This window comes from Thermobia domestica, chromosome 9, assembly GCF_964235325.1.
Source record: "Thermobia domestica chromosome 9, izTheDome1.hap1.1, whole genome shotgun sequence".
Taxonomy (NCBI): domain Eukaryota; kingdom Metazoa; phylum Arthropoda; class Insecta; order Zygentoma; family Lepismatidae; genus Thermobia; species Thermobia domestica.
Window position 1 is genome coordinate 195736886 of NC_137462.1, and position 24872 is coordinate 195761757.

A 24872-nucleotide genomic window follows, 5' to 3' on the forward strand; every position below is an offset into this window, starting at 1 on the left:
GTTTTCAAAATATTTTAAATTTAGTTTTTCGATGCAACAGAAGAGTATTATTGCATGCGAATTACCTAAAATTAAATTCTCTATGCATGCTGTAGAATTTCCTAGATATAAGTGTGAAGTTAGTTCTTATTTTGATTAATAATAATATTTTGTTTAAAGTATTTCTAAGAGAGGAAGGAAAGTGTAAATAAAATTAAATATATTATATAGCTTTCCATATGACCATGTAGAAGCTTTTAATTGTAACTGAATTATCAAAGTTAAGAATCTAATTTATACGAATATTGCATTAAATATTTCTTGTAACAAAAGTTAGTTTAAAGCTATCACAAACCACGAAGGAAAAAAAAACTATGTTGTAGATACTTTTGCTGATATTTCACCAGATAAATGAAGAGGACAAGAAGGGAGAAGTAAGAAGAAATATTAAAGAGCGGTAACTGAGGAACGTCAGTTACATCTCTAGTTTTTGCTCTCGGTCTAATTTTATACTTTTATTTCATTTTTAACCTTAAGTTGTACGTGCTCTTTCAACCTTTAATTTTTGTTCGTTTCTGTATTCATGTAGTGTCTATTAAGTCATTGATTCCTAAATTCATTTCGCTACATCTGACACACTCTCACTTCTAATTTCTATGATAACTGTTTACCCACCCTGTCCGATGAGTTTACCCACCCTCTTTGCGAAAAAGCCCACAATATAGTTTGTCTTCGTGTTGAAAGTGCACTCAAAAATTAAACTCAAAATAAATACAACTATAAAATTAGAAGAGCAAAAATATCGCTGTAACGGACGTTCCACATCTAATGATGAATCAGCGAAAGCTCATTTCAAAATAGTTTCTTTTCTGGTAATTTGTGATAACTTTAAACTAGCTTTCGATATTACAACAGTTTAGTATAATATTTTCATAAGTTCGATTCTCACCTTGAATAGCGAAGTTTTTCACTATTTGTGCTTTGTGATAGTTTTAACTGATTTCTAATTTTTAATATTTCTTAATGCCTGTTTCGGTATTTTTGTTCCAACTTTGTGTAATGTGTATGTCTGTTTTTCAGAGGATCCAGCCAGCTGTCTGTACCAAAACACCCATCAAATGAAAGTCTTCCAACAAGTGTGAGTACTGCCAGCAGTGTGCCGATGACAATTGAAGGAGATCACACCGATCATCAAGATTTTTAAAAGCAGTGACCAGTGTTCTTCACTTAAGTAATATAGGTTTTATTATAGTAAACACCACAAAATTATTCTTTTAAGAAAAAAAATCAGTGTTCATGGTATTCAAAAAACAAAATACAAAATAATAGTAGACTTTGTTATCTAAACAAATTGCAAATTGAATTTTAACAAAATCTCTGTAGAAACAGCATATCAAATATTTATTTATAAGTGTTTTTGTACAGCTCTCTTTGTAAATACTGTTATAAATTATATTAAAATCCATTCTAATATTAATAATTTTTTATATGAATTGAAATAGATACAAAAGTTGACAGTTCTCGATTAAATCTCTCATGACAATCAAGCGTATTAGTTTAAGTTTCTGAATACAGTTTGTTGCTATATTTTTAAATGAAATTAAAACTTGCTGTAAGAACCTGGGTACGTTTTTATCATCTTCAAAAATGTTATTTTTTAAATCAAAACAATAATTAGAAGACTGACTTTTCCATCAGAGGTAGATCTTTGATTTGTATTCATGTTAAGAATCACACATTGTTACGCACTTTCAGTTAATAATAATAATAATAATAATAATAATAATAATAATAATAATAATAATAATAATAATAATAATAATAATAATAATAATAATAATTTTAAACAGTCAAGATCATATTCAATTTCGGGTAAGTTTTCAACAAAACTGTTAAATATCGAAGAAAGAAAAAATAACTGCAAGGTACATAATAAATTATCTGTATTCACCACCATTAAAAATGTGTAAGATTTATCTTTATTTTGTTTATTTCATGAAGATATTCCGGTGAGTAAATAAGACTAACAAGTGAAGTACAACTAAAACATATAATAATTTTAACTTAATACATCCTTAGAATTATTTTGTTTTTCTAAAATGGAATAAATGGCGACATGGATTTGCACGAGTATTAAAATTCAGTTTTTTTAACTGTATCTCCTAGCGCCTGTAATATCTAGCTACAACTTTTATTTGAACGTTATTTGTAACTATTTAAACTTTCTGAATGTTTAATATTGATCCAAACTATCTTAATTAACATCTATTTTAATGGTAATGCTTTTTCCATATTTTCAGTATGATTTAGTATAAATACATGAAACTACCAGAACTTATAAATAATTAGAAAAAAATCCACTAAAAGGAATTTGTTACTTCTGCTGATTTACTTCTTTGATGATATATGATATTTTGTATCCTGCCTATAAATGTATAAGCATAAGACAATCATTAGTTGGAATTAAAATACAAGACACTATATTTTTCACCTCCAGATCTCGGAAATTTGTTACCGGTACCTATACGAGTTTTCATAAATTGAATGACAAAATATTTCATTTTTCAAGATTTTCATAGTAGTATACGTTAGATATCATGCCTTTAAAAATACTTTAAATTTTAAGTTAACTCATATCTCTGGATTTTGATCTTGGAGTTTTCTACCCAGAGTCAGCATTTTCTATAAAATCTTGTTACTGAATAAATATCTTAACTGTAATGCTCAACATGAGTGATTTTATTACCGAATGTTACCTAATAATAACTTACCACTTGTCTCTTTTTAGCCTATAGGGGGAAATAGTGGGACATCAAACTACAGATTTCAAAATCGTTATTTATAAAATCATAATTTGATATGTATACATAAGTATTTCCATATTTGTACGGTATTAGTAGAAACATATTCAGTATTTTTTTTTTGTAAAGAAATAAATCTTACCGTAATCTTCACTAGTTTACATGTTCAGTTGCAACCGAATAATAAAGAAATATATATATTTTTTTCTTTATTCCCGTGAAAGTAATTTTTTCTTTATTTTTCCGACATTCTTGTGTAAATTAAGGATGCATATCAATATATTAAAATCAAAAATGTCATTTAATATAGAAGGGTCGTTTCATAGAGTAAACTTATCTTGTTTACTTAAATATTATATAACATTATTTTGTGATACAGTGTTAAAGTATTATATTTATTGTTTTACATGAGATATTTGGTGATACACGTCATCATATTTGTAAAAAGAGCCGACAACTATAACAGGAATTTTGTTCGTGGGTCAGTAGATTAATATATAACTATAACGTCATGTACTGTGTTGAATTACACTATCTTTTCAATTTTTGGTCTTATTAAAGGAATTATCTTTTGTGAATGATCATTCTATATTGAAGAACTATTGTCTAATTGTAAATGTACCTGTATATCTTCTACTTCATCTAATTTTGAAGGTAGAATTAAACCTTCTATATCTCAACGTAGAGAAATCATTATTTTGAATATGAATTATACTGTGCTTAATTCGAACTTATTGATATTCGAAATTCGAAATTATTTAGTTTTCGTATTGATAGTCATTAATTATAAGAATTTCAGTTATTGAGAATTGTTGTTGAAATAAAAAAAGTGATCACTCAGGAAAACCTAATTAGTTTGGACTGTTTTTTTCTTCGAATAAATTGTGTATATATAAATAATATTCAAACTAAAACAAACTAAAATTTTGAATTGCAGTACAATCACAATTTATACATAATACATAAAGATAAGTTTTTTATACGTTACGTAATGTAAACAGAAAGTAAATATTGTAAAAGAAGAATGAATGTTTTTAATGTAAATATATAAACACATGTATTTAGTAAGGAGAAATAAATAATATTAGGGGTAGAAACTTGTATTATTTGGGAAACATATTCGGTAATTTATGGTGTATTTAATTAATACAGCAAAAATTAAATAAGTTCATGAAATGTTTTATTCTTAATATGGCTTTCACGTTTGGATTTGCCCTGTAGACTAAAATTTTAAAAAAGCCAACCTTAGAACAATAGGAATACAAAAACATGTCAAGCTTTAAGTATTTAATAGAATAAAGCTATCGTATTATTAGGTCTTGTTTAACAGTAATGTCATATTAGGAAGTAATACTAACTCTTGGGAGTACTGTGAAATAGTCAAGTGTTTCTATGCGCGTGACCTGGCTTCTAACCATCAACAAAGATGCAGACGTTTTTTATGTTAAACTATACCTTCCGTCTTCGGTTTTTAAAAGGAACATGAGCGATCCCGGGTTCGATTTCCAGTAGTGACACTCAGTCGATAAGGTGTAACTGGTTTTTCAGGCTAGTCATTCTAAGTGAGCTTTCTCCTGGGTTTTACTCAATCACACTAGGCAAATACAGGAATGGAACCTAACACACAGGTATCAGGCCGCTTCTCCCTTCCCCAAAGAGTGTGCCCACCGAGGGACGTCATCCTTCATACGTGAAAGGCTTAAGGCCTTAACTACCGATAATGCCCAGAAATATATCTAAATAAAATAAACCCTTTATATGTTTGAAAATGTATGTGTATGTCTGTAGGAGCAGCACTTTGGAATGCTTGGAGCAATTTTAAATTAAACTCGATATAAATAATACTTACAGTATGGAAAACAGTATTGTAGAGTAAGACTCCTCTGGTCCCAACCGTATTGTGGGAGTAAGTCGGAGGGGATGACGTATAAAAATGATCGAAAATGACCGACATTAATGTCGAATTCATAGTTTTCGGGGTCCTTGAGATGAATCGTGACACACGCGATGCCGTTTAAGTATAATTTCATCCACCATTAGCACCTGAGTGAGGAAGAAAATGGTGACAGTAAAAATAATCGAAAATAATCTATATTAATGTCGAATCCATAGTTTTCGCGATCTTTAAGTTAATTGGTGACAGTTCCAGTACCCTTTAAGTCCAAGTTCAGCTTCCAGTGTGCATCCCTAGAGCTGTGGGAAGGGGAAACTAGTAAAAATAATCAAGAATAAACTATATTAGTGTTTAATCTTTAGTTTTCAGAGTTGCTGAGATGAATAGTGACACTTCTGATGCCGTTCAAGTTCACGATCAGCTCCCATTAGCATTTCTAGGGGGTGTGAAGAAAATGATATGCAAAAATAATCGAAATCTACCAATATTAGTGTCAAATTCATAATTTTCTAGGCCCTGAAACAATAGTCACGTTACAGATACTGTTAGTCCAAAATTAGTCCCCATCAGCATGAGGGGTAAAAAATAAAATGTCTAAGATAATATACTGTTGAATCCATCGGAGTCCATCATCATACTCGTTATTTTCCAAGTCACTTAGCTGTTGGGTGCCACATTCCGATCACATTTAAGCCCAGTAACGGACACGACGACTGGCTCGGCGTTTGCTTTTCTTTATGTATTCTACTTATTTCCTTATTTTGTGACAGAGCAACGCTAAAGGCGTGCTCATACATATGTGTATATATATAAATATCTATATGTGTGTATGTTTAACCATAACTGAAGTGCGTGAAGTTTAACTTGGTACACCTATAATTTTCAATCCGAGAAAAATTGCTGTGGAGTAAGACACCTAGCTTTACTAAAACTGAGAGTAGGTAGAAGTGACATAAAAATAATCGAAAACGACAGATATTAATGTCAAGTAAAGACTTGTCAGGTTACGGATAAATACTGACACTCCCGACGCCATTAAGGCCAAGTTCAACCCCCCGTGTGGTAAGACACCATTAGCATCTCCTGGATGGGGTCGGAAGGAGGTGACATGTAAAAATAATTGAAACCGACACATATTAGTGTTGAATCCATAGTTTCCGAAAACGCTAAGATGAAACCTGTTTTAAAGTCGTTCAGCTCCTATCGGCAAGGTAGGTAAGAAAGGGTGAAAAATGAATATCCAAAATTACCAAGAATTATGTCGAATTCATAGTTTTCGGGGTCGGGAAAACATCTGACCAGTTTGAAAAATCTTTTGTAACATAGTATTTACGTTAAGTTGGCTTTTTATCATGTTACTTCAGTTAAAGTTTGTATTTTATGAGGATAGGGAGTTTCAAAATGTATGTATCTTATGGCTTCTTACCATTACAATTTCATTGAAATGCATATCGTAAGAGGAAGAAGATTGAAATATTCTCCCCGTGCGAAGAACTGGTATTTCAGCTAGTAATAAATAAAAGGGACATATAGCTCGAATCGGACAAATACATCCCAGTATTATCCGTAGGGAGTCTACACCATAGGTTCTTTCCACTTTCTTACGAGTTTAGGAAAGTGATGATAAATTCCTTTCAAAATACCGTGGAAATAAAGCTTAAGCTACCTAAACTGCAAAAGAAGTAAAATTTTATTATATATATATATACTGGCCACTTACCTGATTTTAAACACTATACGCCCTTGTTCGTTAACTTGTGTCAAAGGAATGTATTTATGAATTTTGATGTCATTTTTCAAGTCTGCTTTCGTTTGTCAACGTTTTGTATCCATACATTTTAACTTCGTTTTTAACTTCCCTTTGTAAACGGAGTGTTAATGAAAGAACAACCATGTAGATACGTATAAGGTCTAGGGAAAAGTCGTATGGTAGGTATGACCTCGACCATAGCAATCTTGAAATCCGCCATTTTGAATTAATGTAAAGTTTTTTTTAAATGGGAATAGGGTAATATGATACGTAATTTCGGGCTATAATTTAATCAGGAAGACAACGGTGAAGTTAGTTTTAAGATACGCCCATTTGGGGAAAAGTTACAGGCATATGAATTGTTTATACTTACTATGTGCGTAAGTCCCTTACCTCCGCTTCTAACCCGCGTATTAATGATAATAAGTGGATAAAGGTTTCGGTAATACATATTATGCCTAGAGGTAAGTGATACGATAAGGATATCCTCGACGGCCGCCATCTTGAAATCCGCAATTTTGAATTAAAGTGAAGTTTTGAAAAATGAAAACCATAGCATGTGACACCTCATTTTAATAGTAAATTTTTCCCAAAAGCCAATGGTATCCTTATTTTTGTTTTATAGTTGACCAGTATGAATGTAGAACTCTTCTAATGTGCACCAAACGTCCATTATTCGATCTTTCAAATTGGCAACACTCCTAATTTTCACCGCATGTTTTAAGATTCCAACTGGCACTTGCAATTGTTGCCATGGCTCATGTTTTCTAAATGTATTACATTTTTTTTAAGAGTTGCGATTTGTCAGTTCATGAATAGTCTTGGGATAAGCATCCAGCAATCTTTCTGAATTTCGAAGACTCAGATACTGTGTTCAAAATTCCTTATTAGAGTATTAGAGAAGATCAGAAGTCAGGGGTGTAGCCAAGGGGGGGGCATCGGGGCCCGCCCCCCCAAATGACCAACTTTTAAAACATCATAGTAAAATTATCTCGCTTCATTCATTTAAAAGTAACAAAGTTTGTTGACAATTAATAATTTATGGTAAAATAGTATGGAGAAATATTGTTTCTCCATACCGATCGAAAAATAGTATAGTATCTCTTCCTTATACCGATCGAAAAATAGGATACTTTTTTGTGATTACACAATTTACTGCGATTTATATTTGACAGTTTGAAGACAAACGTTTTAACAAGGTACTACAAATACAGCCATAAAACAAAGGTACTAAACTGATTTGTAAGTACAGTATATTTTATATGCTTCAACAAGTGTTTTAAAAGACATAGAGGATGGAAAATTTGGTGAGAAACAATGCTTTTATTCAATTTGGATTTCATTCGCTCTGTTTTATTTCTACTCAGTATAATAAAATAATATATTGTTTTTTTTTAGTCACGAATAATAAATAAATATTTTTGTCAGGAAACCATAAAGAAATTAAGTGAAATTTCAAAGAAAATCAATCTTGTGTAGATGGGTTCTGTATACAAGGTCTTAAATTTAAATATAAAGGTAATTAAGAAAGGTTTTGTTGCTTTTTCACCCACCCCCTTCGAACATCGATATGCCACCTAACCTGGAAGATCAAAAATAGTCCCCATCAGCATTGACGACCTTCTGAAAACATTCTGGAAGACCATGGAATCCATCGCGGTAGAACTTGGTGGGACGTGAAACTAAGAAAGTATCAGGTGCATTTTGGACTTTTACTAGGGATTTGAAGTAGCGTTCTCTAAGGTGATTGTCCAAAGAATGGAACCATTGGCGGATTAAACCAAACGTCTTAGGGGGGCTCTTTATTGTAGAGTGGGATATGTTCCCCGAAATCCCCCCCCCCAAAAAAAGAAAGGTAAAACGGATTCAGGAAAAGAGGGTGAAAGATATAATTGCTACGAAATTTTCACCACAATGTCCCCTCCCCGAAAAGATATTCTGTCTACAGGCCTGGTCGTGGCTATGCTTTACTAAATATTTCGCTAGAAAAAACATTAGGTTAAACATATTTTATAACGTTCATAATGTTTCTGTATTTTAGTAAAATGAATTAAACAAAAGGACAAAATAACTTACAAGTTACAACGCAAAACACGCTTTTCGGTGAATACCACACAAAGCGTATTTGTCGATATAATATTGTCGCGATCTACGACAATGTCCCTATGACATTTAAAAGTGCTAGTCCATTCAGCCGCTTTTCGCCAGAACGAGATTGCAACCATATTTTCAGTCGGTGCAAGTGGATTAAGATCGTTCTGCACTGGCCACGCTCGAATGCAGGGTTTCAAATTTAGTTGATGTTGAGTTAAACATCCTTTTCAGCAGCGAGGCTGTATGAGACCTACTGATTAACGTGGAATTCGTACCACAGGGTTACAAGTATGCGCAGCAGTTTTCGAATAGTCACGTGAAGATCTTCGTCGCTGGTAGTTAAGGCCTCCAACGCAGTCCGTGATAGAGTTCCACCTTTTTCTTTAATTCTCTTCCATTTAGAAGTGCAGATTGCAAATTCAGAACTAAAGAGGGAAAACCGCATTCTTTTTTGAGTTTCGATAGTTTTGTAAAATCTTTCTGTTAGAACGCGGAAGTTGTTGCTCAGAGTTTAGTTAGTTCGCGTGTTGGCAATAGAATGTTGAGTCCGTATACATTTAAAACTTCCTGCGCAAGACGAGTTTTGAGGTCTTCTACAACCGACTCTATCAACGGAATGTAGACAGTTCTTCAGTAGTAAGATGTCGTGTCATTTGCCCTGAAGTTCGTACGATGTGTTGTCTTTGGGTGTGATGAGGAGTTTGAATCTGCACGTCAACACTGGCAACCATTCTGGATGTTGCTTCGAAAGTTGCCTTGAATTCTTTGCTGTTTGAACGCTTCTTGTTTAATGCTGTGATAGTGTCCTGAATGACATCTGACGTTGCGTTCATGTCTAAATTTGTCTTCTGCAAAAGTCGATTGAGGGGAGGGTTATCGTGAGAACACCCTGAAGACACGTAATAGTTACGATAAACTCGCGGTCGTGCATGGCAGAAGAAAATGCCCATGCTTTGGCTGCTGTATCTAACTCGGATCATTTGGAACACACTGCAGAACCTCACTTATTTATTGAAATTTCACGTGAAATTGTAAAACCGCGTCGTTCCGTTCAACCCATCTCGTTTCACACAATGTCTCCAACTGGCCACTAACCATAAGCTTAAGGACAGTATTACGTTTTGACGATGCGGTGAAAAACGCAATGATCTCTTTCGTTGTTCCCAGACAGTTCCACATGCACTATACTGACGACGACCTAGAGATGGACAAGTTGAGGCTGTGACTGCAATATGAACAGTGCAGCCCGTTTGAAGCCTCCTTTTGGATCTCCTGCACTGCCCGGCGACTTTGAGAGGTCGGGACGGCGCAACCATCTGTACCATTACCAACGCAGTTTTTCGGGTCGAGTGAGAAGTCTCGTAGCAAAGATAGAACAATTTCTCCAATTTTACCCCCAATCAGTGAGAGTTCAGACAGTTCTGCGTCTTCGGATTCCGAGCTCGAACAATGACCTCACCTTTCAGCTCTGCTGATCGAGGATCAATGTAACCGAAGCAGCCTTCTCTTATTTCACCCATGTGTTCGTACCTTAGAATCAAAGACAGCTGAGATATGTGCGAAACGACCGTAGTCTCATCAAACATAATAGAATAAAACTGATCCTTTCGCACTCGATTGACAATTTTGCAGACGTGATTTCTCATCCCCAACCCTCACTGAGGGCATTTTGTGTGGTTTTATTGGCAAAAATGGTCCTTTTCGATGCTTTCTTCCAGTGATTCTTTAAGAGATCGTCACTACAAGCCATTCTAAATTTGAACAATTCTCGAAAATTGCCCTCGTTGAACTTAGTTTCTGCACTGTCACCATCTGAGGTCCAATAATCCGCACACGCACCGTCCCTGTGCAAGGGCGCCGATCCTGGGGGGCCGGGCCCCCCGAATCTCAGGTGGGCCTCCCTATTGTATTTATGAATATACAATATTTGACATAATTTGAATGTAATTTGTCTTAAAATCCTCATATATATACATTCTGCATCTGAATCCCCCCCCCCCAAATTTAGGGAGAAATCGGCGCCCTTGTCCGTGTGGCCTTGGAAAGCAATGCCTTGCCTTCCAAGGAATATAACATTTCACAACATTAATTTCAGTTTGTCGCGATTTTGGATGACTTGTCTTCTTGACGAGTTGATTTGATTCTCGACTGATTTCACTGGTTCCCAGTAGTTTTTCAGAAACGCTTTTCCGACCTCAAGAGCGTTAATCTGATATTGTGCCTTGTTGTGAGATTCTAAAATACCATAGAAAGTAGCAAATTTATTCAAAGTTTTAATCTCAAGAGTTTGGAGAGGCACGTTTCTTCGATAGCTTCCCCCCAAAACCCCTTGCAAAAAGTGAGCAATATTTACAAAAAAGATCCCTCTCCTTATGGGAAAGAACCAGCCATGGATAGTTTTCCAGATCTTCTGGCCTCAAGTAACATCGTCCTTCTTCCTGAGATTTATCTGATATTATGACTCGAATTTATCGTTAGCGTAAACGCGGCATGCTAAACGGAGACTATTTTTAAATACGAGGGCAAGTCAAGAAAGACTTGGACTGATTTTTTTCCCGGCAGTTCTGTTAACGCTGGAGTTTCATAGTTTGGCATGCAAGTAGGGTGGGTCTTGCTGTGCATATATATAAAATGTTGTTAAGGAATCATTGCATGTTTGGTAACCACGACTTTTTATTGCAGGTGATGTTCTGCGCCGCCTCTAGAAGTCGCCTGTAGAAGAAATGGAGTCATTACGAGATGAACAATTTGCAGCTATACGGTTCTGCTATCGCCTGGGGAAAAGTGCAACAGAAACTCTAGGAATGTTGAGAGCAGCCTACAAAGATGACGTTCTGCCACGAAGTACCGTGTTCTGGTGGTTCAAAGAGTTTAAAGAGGGCCGAATGACAATCACGAAAGCTGGTGGACCAGGGTATCAGCGTCAGCTGTTACTGAGGTGAACATTAACACGGCAGCAGTCATTGTTAGAGAAGATCTCAACATTCCTAGAGTTTCTGTTGCACTTTTCCCCAGGCGATAGCAGAACCGTATAGCTGCAAATTGTTCATCTCGTAATGACTCCATTTCTTCTACAGGCGACTTCTAGAGGCGGCGCAGAACATCACCTGCAATAAAAAGTCGTGGTTACCAAACATGCAATGATTCCTTAACAACATTTTATATATATGCACAGCAAGACCCACCCTACTTGTATGCCAACTATGAAACTGCAGCGTTAACAGAACTGCCGGGAAAAAAATCAGTCCAAGTCTTTCTTGACTTGCCCTCGTAGAATTTAAAGAATTAAATCTCTTTTGAAATAATGCAAGAATGATCCCAAACTTTCGTTCGTGTGGCGGTAAGCTACGAGCGGCAGTGTGTGTAATTTTAATATTTTAGAGGGCTCTTGGGGGGGCGATCGCCCCCCTCGCCCCCTCCTTTAATCCGCCCCTGAATGGAACAGGTGATAATCGGACGGTGCAATACCCGGGGAATATAGTGGTTGCAATATTGTTTCCCATCCAAGGCGGAAAATGGTGTCCTGAGTCATCCTAGCCACATGGGACTTAGCGTTGTCCCGTAAACGAGAACCCATTTGCAATTCAGAAGTGATGGCTCCAGAGTTTTGAGCTTTTGTTGAGCACAGCTCAACTGCTGACAGTACACAGTTTCATTGATACTCTGACCAGCTGATAGCAGTTCCCGATGCACGATGCACCAAACACATAGAAGGACCTTCTTCTGGTACAGTGCTGGTTTCAGCTGTTTTGAAATCGGTTCATGGGATGCTAACCAATGATGACGGCGCCGTGGAGCTTCGTTTAGGACACACTTTTTATCGCATGTCAACGCCCTGTCCAGAAATGGCTCCGAAACAGTAAATAAACACAGACGACTGTCGCGTTGCCTTCTGGCCCGGAGTCAAAACATGAGAGACCCATCGACCCAACTTGTAGTGCTTCACAAGTTGATGGATGTGCTGCCGAATGGTTTCACCACATACTGAATTGTAGTCCCAGTTCCTCTTTGTACATGTGTTGGTCTTCTGGCACGTGGTGTTTTCGGGTGTTTCGTCATCGTTCTTGTTAAACCATCGCTGCAATGTCCGCGTCGTCACGACACCCTCACCAAAGGCTTGGCATATCTTCTGTCCCGCTACTGCGGCGTTTGACCTCCATTTGAACTCGTTCAGCATACATGCTCTTATGATGCTCTGTGGATGTCCCATGTTCCCTCTGTCTTTACGCAAGTTCACGGTGTGTCTGAATTGCCACAACCAGGTAGTATGTTGGATATACCCACACCAACAACTGACGTTCGCCTTATCTCCCCTCGCATTCAACTCACAATGTAAGGTCCAATAGAACACAGACCTCCACGAAAAGGGACAGAACTTTTTTGGTTACCTTTATAGTTATGCACAAAAGTATAGCGTTTGGTCCCGGGCAGTAGTTCTTGATTAAGCATAATAAAAACTATCTTGAATATAATTTATGGATATTATTATTATTATTATTATTATTATTATTATTATTATTATTATTAAGAAGAAGAAGAAGAAGAAGAAGAAGAAGAAGCGAAAATAGTGTTTTTAGTCTTCCAGAAGGAAACCAAAATTTTCCATTCTTTCAGGCCTCAAAAACACTAGCAGCAACACATTTTTCTTGGCTTTGTACATTGTAGCTGGCCCCCCTCAAAAACGACGGGCCCCCCTACACAAACCTGCTGGCTACACCCCTGTCAGAAGTGTTACGAGGCCAAACATGCTTTACAGAAAAGTCCAAGGATGAAGTTAGGTTATCCAGAGGACGATAATTTAAATGCGGCAGGAGGGCCAGCAAGAGGGTGGCCAGTTCACTAAGAAGAAAGCTGAGAAAGTATCAAACAAACAAATATATTATTGCTTTTTCTTAGTTTGTGAAGATTCCTGGTCAAACAGCAAACCCAAGGATCAAATGCCCTTTTTGCCACCTGTGGAGCCATTAAAAGTACACCATGGAGGACTCATGCTTGGGTTATGCTTATGACTTTGGCAAAATGTAATTGTGTTCTGAAGCAGACTTTGCCTTCAATTTTTACATTGTAGAAAGAAGCTGGACTTGATACTTTGATATGTAGAAAATATTACTTATTGAAAAAAAATAGTACTTTAAAACAGTCTAACTATATTTAAAAATGTTTTAAAAAGTAAGACAAGTTGTCTTTTGAGAATGTGTAGTTCATAGTATGAAAAATAAATTTAATAATGAGCATAGGAGGTGTGCTCCTTGCCCCGCAGTAGGGGCAACACCTGCCAATTGCAGAACTATATTTACTATCAAGTTCTTAAAAAAAAAAAAAAAAAAAATGCTAAGTGAGTGAGTGAATGATTTTGTATGAGTGAGTGGATTTATTATGTAGCCAAAGGCATGTAAGTTTGAGTAAAGTTCCAGTTCCATGTGTCTAATAAATTTCTTTTTACAGTATCTTTCTAAACCTTCAAGTGTCACCTATTGTCCCACATTGCCCTATTATTGATTAGAAACGCCGATGCTATTTCTAATACTGATGTCGTGGATCCCCTTCTTGCTCTTTCAGACAACAAGAGGTAAAAATACATACATATCATGCTTTGCAACTGCCTTGGACATTGTTTCAGAAAGTGTAGTTGTCAAAATAAATAAATGAAATTTTGCAATATGAGGAATATATTTAGAACAAATACCAACATCGGAGTAAATTGAAGAGATTGTCAAGAGGACATTCAAGTTATTTAAAAATCGAGGAAGGACAAGACAAAAAAGAACTCGTTCAGCAAACTGAAGATGTCTGGCAATCCTGTTTATTATTATTATATTGTATTAATATCGAGAGCTAATGGGGCATCCTCGTTAAGACCGGATCGCTTGTGTGAGGGAATCAAACTTTTACGAACGTTACGAAATCTATATTATAAACCATGGTATTGGGCAAATATGCTGTAGTAGCAGTTGGTAGATAGTTGCATTACTCAAGCAGGTCAAGAACACGAAGCGGAATCCTTGTAAACCGGTGTGTCACTACACACTGGTATCACCTAGTCCCAGGGATGTCGCGAAATTTTTGAATTTAAAAAGAATTGTGACTCAGAAAGTCTCTATACAATGAAGCCTAACTTTCGTCGTCTTAAATTTGGGAAAGATATGTAAAATACAGTAGTGAGAATAAAATACATTTTTTAGAGCACGTTTGTTTTATCTTAACACACTTCCCGCCAATGCACTTGGTTCCCTTTTTAAAGTATTTTCAGTGAGCATTCACGTGAACGTTTTAATCCAATAGATGGTTTATTGGCTTTGCCGTGTAGATGATGGGGTATTTGTCAGCCAGCCCATCAAATGAGCTCATTGCTGTTTGGTGGATAGTTGAAGTACTTAATTGCTGCACGTGAACAAGTGTGTTACAGTGATACGTGAGTGATGGTGCTTTGGTGTGTTTCAAGTGTGTTGTGCTGCACATGAGTTCCCGCCGAGAATCAAACCCGGGCCTCCCACGCCAAAGGCGCGTACGCTAACCGCTTAGCCACGGAAGAGCTCCTGAACATTTGAGATTAAGAAATAAACGCTTATACCTTGTTCTGAGAGAGCATATGTTTAACCCTGTAGCTGTAAAAATCTCTAAAAACAAAGATAGTTAAACTAAAATTTACTATCCTTGGTATTAGTGGGTAATATTATCGTTATGTCTGGCTATAACAAACGGTTCTCCGAACTCAAAATATTTTAACAACGGTGCGAACCGGCTGAATAGCACCACTGCATATTGTTTGATCAAATATACAGTAAAATACTGATATAGAAACTCTTATGTCGACGGAGAGTGCCTCCCCCCTCCCTGAACAAAATCTAAATGACACTGCTTTTAGCAATAAACTTACAGAGTTACGAGAGAACATTATTAGAGCGCTTACATTTGGTTTTAAGAGTTGAAAGTTTGATCCCAAGCCATGTGCGTTCATAGTGTACGACATTGAGAGAGATTCAAAGATAGAGACAGAGAGGGATGATTTACATATGCAAGTTTAAAATTGAAGAAAAAATGATCGGACAACATCCATATTATGACGAAAATTGTGATTTTGTGAAAGAGAAGAAAGTTTCCGAACTGCGAGGACCAAATCAGGCAGTTGTCGAATTAAGGTGGAGAACTCTTTTCAGAACATCAGATGATTGTGAGGGGAATGAAAGATCTTAAAATTTGGGAAACTAAGAATTTAAAAGATAATCAGCTTTCGAGATGGGTTTCTGAGCTATCGAACCATGATTTTATGCATTCAGCTACAGAGGGGGCCGCGGTGGCTGAGTGGTAGAGGGTTCATCTCTGGTGCATGGGGTCCCGGGTTCAACCCCTGCTCCCGCCAAGTGAAATTTGTGGTGGACAAACACCGTGTGCGTGGGTTTCTCGGGGTTCTCCCGTTTCCTCCCACTTTCTTCATTCATTTCTCAACATTACTGTCTCCTTTAGCCTAGCCGGCATATCCGTGGGACGTAAAACTCAAAGATTTCATTTCATTTTCATTCAGCTACGGAGAATTCTACACAGGTTTCCGTATACTTTTCCTTTAGCTACGGTGAGAAACTAATAGAATGGGATATTCCAAAAGTTAACTCGGTGCGAGTACCGTTGATATTGAAAGTAGCTCTCTTGTAGCTTTGTTACAGGATACATAATAAACTTCCCCTTGTTCAGAAACTTTTTAAGGCGGTAAAAGTTAGTTAACTACTATATGAAAGGAGTTATATTTGATAGAACCGTCTGATAAAGTAATGCCAAATACTCAGACATAAATCACCTTTTGCGAAGCTCTAAGGCAGCGTTTCCCAACCTTTTTCAACTTGCGGTACACTACAGGTATAACTTGAATTCTTGCGGCACACTCATATAGATATTATTATTATTATTATTATTATTATTATTATTATTATTATTATTATTATTTGTAAATATAAAATACAGTGGAGTTTTTTCTCTGTGATTACTGATCTCCTCACAGAGAAGAAAGCTCGATCACTGGTTTTCCCCCGGGATAAATCATTATGCATATTTTTCATTCTAATTTAAAACTTGACAACAATTGCAATGAAATATAGGACTCAGGTTTCTAAAAATACAATTCCTTTTTTCGAAAACTGTATCCAGTCTTTCACAAAGAAGGATGATCACTAAATAAAGAACGAACAAACAAATCTCTCACTTTTAAAACACAAATGTAGGTAATTTGTATGCACGTTTGCTTTGTCGAAAGGATTGAATGGTATTTTAAATTTTCAAGTTACGAAATTGTCTGCAACAATAAAGAAGCAATAATGGTCATAACAATGATAACAAATATTTTTTCAACGTTAAAAATGTAGAAAAAAGTAAGTCAGTATGAAACTTAAAATTGTAGATTCATAGTAGAGGTTCATAGTAATGTGAAATACAAATATACATTTTTCTCTATGTCTTGCAATTTGATTGCTATAGAATTAATAATTTTATTTCAATTTCCTCGCGGCACACCAACGACCCACTCGCGGCACACCGGTTGGGAAACGCTGCTTTAAGGGAAAATGAAACAAATCATCGTAAACATGTTAGACTTTTGAAAAGAACAAGTTAGAAAAAGCAATGGAAATGCGTCAATCACTTGGATGCGAACATATAACTTAAAAAAATAGCGTGTTTACATAAGGGTGTGTTAGATGAATGGTTAGTGTAAGGAACTTCTACGTGGGTAGTCCTAGGTTCGAATCCAGACCGATTTGTTTAATTTTTAACTACACTCATACTCTTTCCAGCAATTCAATTTTGAATTAAATGTAATCGCAGCTAGTTTAAGCCGAAATTATTTTCAAATATGAGATTTGCTTTTATATGCTTTTTAAACTTGCGATGTTTCAACTTTGATATTTTACAACCTTAATTTAACTCGTTTCCCTACATCATATCACGATGAAGTTTTGCATAACGACAGTCAGGTGGTAATGCAATATTTCATTGTTACTGTAATATATTTTTAGGGTGGTCCTTATTTATATGGGGAAAAATAAATTTAGGAATTTCTTTGGACTCACCCCCTAAAATAGTTCCATATTGGACCAAATTAAGCCAGGAGAAAAATTACATCCATTGAATAATTTTAAATGGTGCTCCAAACGACCTAAAGTTTTGAATGCGTTTACAATACATAGTATATGGGGAAAAGCTAGAATAAACTCTAGTAATTTAGAAACGGCTTAAGGAAATGGAAAGATATCTTGGATAATGGAACTAGAGGAAGAGACGAATCTAATCTTGTATAGCATTGCCATGGCGGCTATCTTGAAGTCCGCCATCTTGAATTCAGGTCAAAATTTTTAAATAAGAAGAGGGTCATGTGCCATATCTTTTTGAGGTAGCATTTCACCAGAAGCACAAATCTGGTATTATTTTCAAGTTACCTATATTCATGTAAGAGTTCTTACGTGTGAAAAACAAAATGTTTCGATGTAATGTTATTTTATTGTAGTTATGTAACACAGATTTTGTAAGAATTTTGGAAGTCTTTTACATAAACTGAAACGGACTGCTTGTTTCGCTATGAACTACAAATAAGTTTTTCCATCAAGATGATTCACATATCATTATGAGGAAAAAAAATACAACTTGCAAGAAATTGAAATATTCCTTATTTATGTAGTAGCTTTTTGGTAAGTTATGAATCTTATTTGCTACATAGTTTACTTTTGTCGCATCTAGGAAACGATTGTCTGTGGGCCTTCACTATCTGCAAAAGAAACTGTTTCTGCTCCTCATTTTTCGTATGAACGTTGTTGTAATCTTCTATTAGTTACACTCCCCTTTCTGCTGCATCGTTTGTTACGTGGATGAATTAAACTATTGTCTTTCCTTGAAGATAGTCATTGTTATGGCCATGAAATCGGATCACACTCGAGAAACCCTTTGGGCACTTAAAATCTCTCGAGGAAAATTTGTGTGTTTGTTGTAACAAAATCACTGTTTTCTCTTTTCACAAAATTTTTTATGGTATCGTCGCTTGCGTCAAGTCTCTTTGCTGCTTCACGGTTTCCTCTTATAGTTTTAATTCTTTCAACCATTTTTTTTTTCCATTATGGTAACTCCATCAAAAAATCCGAATGCTACGTGTTCCTCCGTCAAGTACCAGAGTTGGCGTGAAAATTTAAAAAGAGCCATTTCAGATAATTCAGCATCTATTTGTCTATAACTGAATAAACCTTTCAAAAATTGCAGATCTTGTAATGGTGAATGGGGTGCTTGATCACATTTAAGCCAAGCTTGAACATATAGTCGTATCAGGAAATGCATACTCTCCGAAGACCTGTTTCTATTTGCTTCGTTAAACGAAATTGTTGGCGAAAGAGAAATATTTTTAAATAGTAGATTGCTTTTCCCATCCACCTTGTATGGTGAATTTCTCCAGGCAAACGAAAGAAAACTCCTCAAGGAGGTATGCCACCCAAGAATATGATGGTCAGTTCTAAAACTTCCCAGTAATCTTCTCAGTGGTGTCCTACTCCTAGAAATTTGATAGCAAAATTCAACACTTCATTTCTTACATCGGAAATATTGTTCCTTACATCATCATCATCATCAATTCCTGGAATAAAGTTAGTGCAGTCTATTTTAGACCACTCGTTCTGAAAACACTTCAATAGGAGAACGTCGTCCAGATGCAAACGAAACACAACACTTGAGGCGTTGGATGGCAAAGTGGCGTAAGTTAGTTTTGAGACATTGTGAGATGTTGAGACTTTTATTAGAATCGATATAGTAAATGCGGATAAAATCGGTTCTTTGTGCTGCCATCTTTTGGCCTACGGCCTGGTCTTTTAACTCTGAGATATACAACGTTGCCATCCAATAGATTATGGTTTGAAGTTCACGGAAATGACTACATCTTAATGTTCTTAAAAAGGGTCTAACGCCACTTTGCCATCTAACGCCTTACTTATCAAATACACATTTTAAAACTAATCCATAAATGTGGTGTCTACAAGGAAGGTATAGAAGGTTATTTTGGAGCTCCTTTAGCCTAACCGGCATAACCGTGGGACGTAAAACTCAAAGATTTCATTTCATTTGCAACATGGACTCCTGGAGGAATTTCAGACGTATTTACGTGAACGTATATTAGTATACTGTACGTACGTGTATTAGTATATGTGTAAATTACCACCTGAAAATGTACTGTGGGGGTAGGAAACTGAAATTATTACTAGGTGGGAAAGGATGACATGTAAAATAGAATACGAACAATATTAGTGTCGAATTCATAGTTTTTGGGATCCTAAAGACGAATAGTGACACTGCCGATATTGCTTAAGTTCAAGTTAAGCCTGGGTTGGCATTGAGGTCAGAGTGGGCGGGGTGGGGGTGACAGGCAAAACGAATCGGAAACATCCTATATTTATGTCGAATGCATAGTTTTCGGAGTCACTGACATAAATATTAATATTCTAGACAGACCCTCAAAATTCCCCAACTTTATGATTTTTTTCAGGTCTTTGGGAACAGCTACAGGTCTGCAAATTTTTGTGTGTAAACTTATGACCCCGTACTATATGCACACACAAATTCAGACCTCTACGTTACTTGTTTCCTCTTCCCAAACATGTCTTCAATGTCCAAAAATGTTGCTACTGTAAGCCCTGATTTCACCTCTTTCAAGTGGTTTTAGGCAAAAATGTTAAAGAGATCAAAGTTTTAGCTCTGCATAAGTTGGAGACGCCCAGCAACTTTCAATTTGCTAGGACAAATACACATTGAGATATTCGAAACAACATAAACGCCTGAAATCAAGAAAACGCAAAATGGCGGCAGCCGCTACGTCGCTACGAGATGTTTTAAAAATCCAATGATTGTCGTTTTGAAGCACTCTGATATAGTATAAACATTCATGAAAAAATTAGATTTTTTAGAGATGGTCGAGCGACACATGCTTGATCATTTAGGATGGATTGACTCACCAGTGTTTTACTATACATTTGATCAAACAATATATGTTTCTCAGACTCAAGAGAGGGGAGAATTAAACTCTCCTGTCCTGCTTAAATGGCGTCCCTGGAACATTTGCTTCTAATTACTGGGAAACAAGAATGAAATTAATCATTGAATAACACAGTGGTGCCCACCCCCTTATGTCCATGACGCACCCCCCTCAATTGTCTATCCGTAGGTGTTCTTCCATGAAAAAAAAAATCTTTACGATTAAATTTTTACACCCCCTCAAACATATTTATATAGATTTTTACCCCCCTCAAATATTTCAATGACGCAGTTTGCGTCATAGCCCCCCTTTGTGGGCACCCCTGAATAATACTCATTTCTATCAATAGTTTTAAAGCTCTTCGCCGGCATTACAGGCTTCGGGAAGCACAACACCTATTGTCGTGGTTGACAATTTCCATAGATTTCACAAGCAGCATCTTCCCAGCTTGATATAATATGCAGTCTTTGAAGAAAGGAAAGAATGCAAATAAAGTAGTTTATGAAGCTATGGGAACATTTTGTGACATTTTTTTATTCAGGCTCTAAAAAGGCATTTCAGAACAAACAAATGAAGGAGACCGTTTTAGAGGTATATTAAGCTTGTAAACATGCTTCCTGTTTTTTCTGTCTGAATGGAAAGAGTATATTACGTCACACAGACTCCTTTAAGCAAGGAGAGGGAAAGAGGGGGAGTTGGATTGAATACCAGGAGAATATAGTCGATCGAGACGAGTTTCTGAATGCATAAGCACACGGCGCAAGAGTTTGTCAGTACTTCAGACTTAAACTTTTTGTAGCATTTTTTGCCGCGAACTGTACATTAGAACATAGTAATTGTGAAGTCAAACATTATCTACGTTACGACATGTAAGATCATACTTGGATGAAAAAAGACTATCAGAATACGGGGGGAAAACGTGTTCAGAAATCTGGTTTGAACACAGATCGCTTGATTGACAGTCACATACTTACTCCTATTCCGCACCGAGCAATGGCAATCCCTTGCTTTTATAGAGCTTCCTCATGGCTAAGAAGTTAGCGCATGCGTCTTTGGAGTGGGAGATCCAGGTTCGATTTATGGCGGGAGCTCATGTGGGTCGTATTCCATGTTAAGCTGTAAGTCCATGTCTCATATAGCCTCGTTGCTGAAAAGGACATTCAACTGAAACTCAAATGAAATCAAGCCTTGCCGTCAGACACTTGTTTTCTTTATGCTGTAATCTTGAGTTTTCTCGGAGTGCTTCCTTTCTTCCCACTTTCTCATTCTACCCATTTTTCCATCGTCATTCACTTGCTTTAATCAGCGTCTCCCTTAGCCTAACAGGGATAATTATGAGACGTTAAACTCAAAGATTTCAGTTTTCATTTCTCTCTGCCGTGAGAAGTTGCCACATCATCATATTTTTACTGGGATCTACCGCCAAACCAAGGCCCCTAAGATTAAATATCATGTAATATTTTCGTCTTCTTTTCACTTCTAGCATTACTCCCGTACAATAGTATGTAAAACAAACAGTATGTAATACAATAGGGTTACTTTACACTTAATTATGGCAGACTTTCCAATGCATTGCTACTTCCACTTGTGAAAATAACATAAGGAAATAAGGTGTGGGTGGTTGGAGAACCTTTTGTCTCCACAGTAGGGTGCTTGTTGAACAATATCGAAAGCATTGTTGAAGTACCTGCAGTGTCTACATTCACTATTCAGAAAGGAGATTACTTGTTTATCCCTTACACGGAATTTGGCTAAAGAAATGAAGCATGTGTTTGCAGATTGTAAGAACATCGATGTCTTCATGGACGAGTGGAAACTCTATTTTGTGGAGCCACTTATCGAAGATTCTTGATTTATGAAAAAAAAAAAAAAAAAAAAAAAAACGGTGTGGGGATGTCAGATACTTACCCGTTGGTCAATACTGGGCAAATGTATGTGATATAAGAAATCCATGTGAAACAATTAAATATCCAATGACGTCTAAAGTGGTCAAAGCTTGTCTGTCCGTCTTTCATGGTAGTGCTAATGTGGAATGTGGTTTCTCACAGAACAAACACATTTTAGGAAGTGATCGATCCCATCTTGCACACGAGAGTATAAAGGCTCTGAGGACTGTGAAAGACAGTATTAGCATTAATTTCCATGGGATATATATTTCTACCTATTGGATAATTGGATGTTCCTTCCAATAGGTAGAAATATTGTTGTATGGATTTCTTTGTTCTTTGAAAATGTTTCAGATGCACAAATGTTCCTTCAACATGTGCCAGGAAATAATTGAAATGTTCCTTTTTTACAGCTTCACGAAACCTATATGTTTTCGTCTTGATTTCCTGTTTATTATTATTATTATTATTATTATTATTATTATCATTGGAAAGCCTGTTATAGGCAATCTCTGAACATTTTCGCGAAGCAATGTGTATTTCTTTTTGATTTTAGAAATCTGGCAACCTTAAACAGAATTCATTTAGAAAAGTTGAAAACTGACACCAAAGTGGAAAAAATTAACTTCCCTAAATATATATATATATATATATATATATATATATATATATATATATATATATATATATATATATATATATATATATATATATATATATATACAGTGCGTTCCACGAATAACACTAAGGTCCACCTCCTGAAGAAACCAAGGCAGATAGAAACATGAAACCTTTTGGAACCTTCAAGGAACTTAAAAGGCAGCATTACGCTGAGAAGGAGAATCCCCCATAAGGGGGGCTAAAGGGGGTTACTGGGGATAACTCAAAAATTTTAAATAGAAACCCCCATCGTGTGGTACCTCGTTTGAAAGGTAATCACGAGTAAAGACCACTTGTGAAAATTGTAAGTCGCTAGCATGTCCGTAGCCAACATGGCGGCCATCCGTAAAGGACGGTCGAAGTGCGTTCAACGAATAACACTAAAGCTCGTCTCCAGAAGAAACGAAGGCAGATAGAAACATGAAACCTTTTGGAACCTTCAAGGAACTTAAAAGGCAACCTTATGCTGAGAAGGAGAATCCCCCACAAGGGGGGCTAAAGGGGTTACTGGGGGTAAGTCAAAAATTTTAAATAGCAACCTCCATCGTGTGGTACCTCGCTTGAAAGGTATCACGTGTATTGACCTGTTCTGGAAAGTGCTTGTTGATTGCATGTCCATAGCCAACATGGCTGCCATCGGTAAACTATGATCGAAGAAACATTGCAAACCTGTAAGCAGAGAGTAACCTAGTATGATTTGGAACATACCTCATTAATGCAGAAGATGCTGGAAGTGTGCACCGCCCACTTCCTGGCAGTTATGTAAACGTTGGACGAACTCCTCTCGAACACGTGTAAAAGTCATTACCGGTATAGAATGACAGGCATCAACTATGCGTTCGCGCAACTCCGCAATGCTGTTCGGCTGCGTGCGGAACACTATAGTCTTCAAATAGCCCCAGAGAAAAAAGTCGGGTGGAGCAAGGTCTGGCGAACGGGCTGGCCATTCAATGGTGCCGCGACGACCAATCCATCGTCGCGGAAACTCACTATCTAAATAGTCACGTACAAGGCGGTGAAAATGGGCAGGACAGCCGTCATGCTGAAAAACGGGCGGAATCTCTCCAAATTCTTGCGGATTCTCTTCCATTGCCTCGACAATCAACGGTGCAATAAAGTCTTGCAGCAGCGCCAGGCACTTCTCACCCGTTAATATTCCATCGATGAAGAGGGGCCCGATTATGTGATTACCTAAGATACCCGCCCAGACATTCAGCGACTCTGGGTGTTGAGTGTTGGCTTCACGAAATACATGAGGGTTTGTGTCACACCAATATCGGCAGTTATGCCTGTTGACCTTGCCATTCAAGTAGAACGTACTCTCATCGCTGAAACACACGTTTGTCAGCACAATGGTCCCACGTGCCAATGCCTCACACATCTGCTCACAAAACTCGATACGTATATCGGGATCATGTTCACTTAACTCCTGGACCATATGTAGTTTGTATGGATGGAAGGTATGTTTTTTTAAAGATTCTGTATGTCGTTGTGCGTGACACACCTCACGTTTGAGCCACAGTTGTTATGGACTGTTGAGGATGCACATTCAGCTCCGCCAATACTTGTATCTGTGTTTCTTCCGTAGCAACACTAGGGTTTCGAGGCTTTGGGGCATTGGTCACACTGCCTGTCGTAAAGAATTTGATTAATAAATGGCGTACAGAAGAAACACTAATTGGGTTGCGCACATTTTGTTCATTGAACAACCGTGCTGTTGCACTGTACGAACGATTCGTAGCACCAAAGAGTAACACAATTTCAATTCTCTGTTCAAGAGACCACATTATGTATGCAATGTAGGATGGTCAAACGCACC

The 24872-nt window shown here is 36.8% G+C and overlaps 1 protein-coding gene across 1 annotated transcript in view; it reads left to right on the forward strand.

Annotated features, from left to right (window-relative positions):
- Window positions 1-3867, forward strand: part of LOC145660516 (uncharacterized) — a 302611-nt gene extending 298744 nt beyond the window's left edge. The window contains exon 11 of the mRNA XM_081725683.1: window positions 1060-3867. Within this exon, the coding sequence (XP_081581809.1) occupies window positions 1060-1183 (124 nt within the window). The 3' untranslated portion in view covers window positions 1184-3867. The remainder of the gene's footprint in view (window positions 1-1059) is intronic.
- The last annotated feature ends 21005 nt before the right edge of the window (window positions 3868-24872 follow it).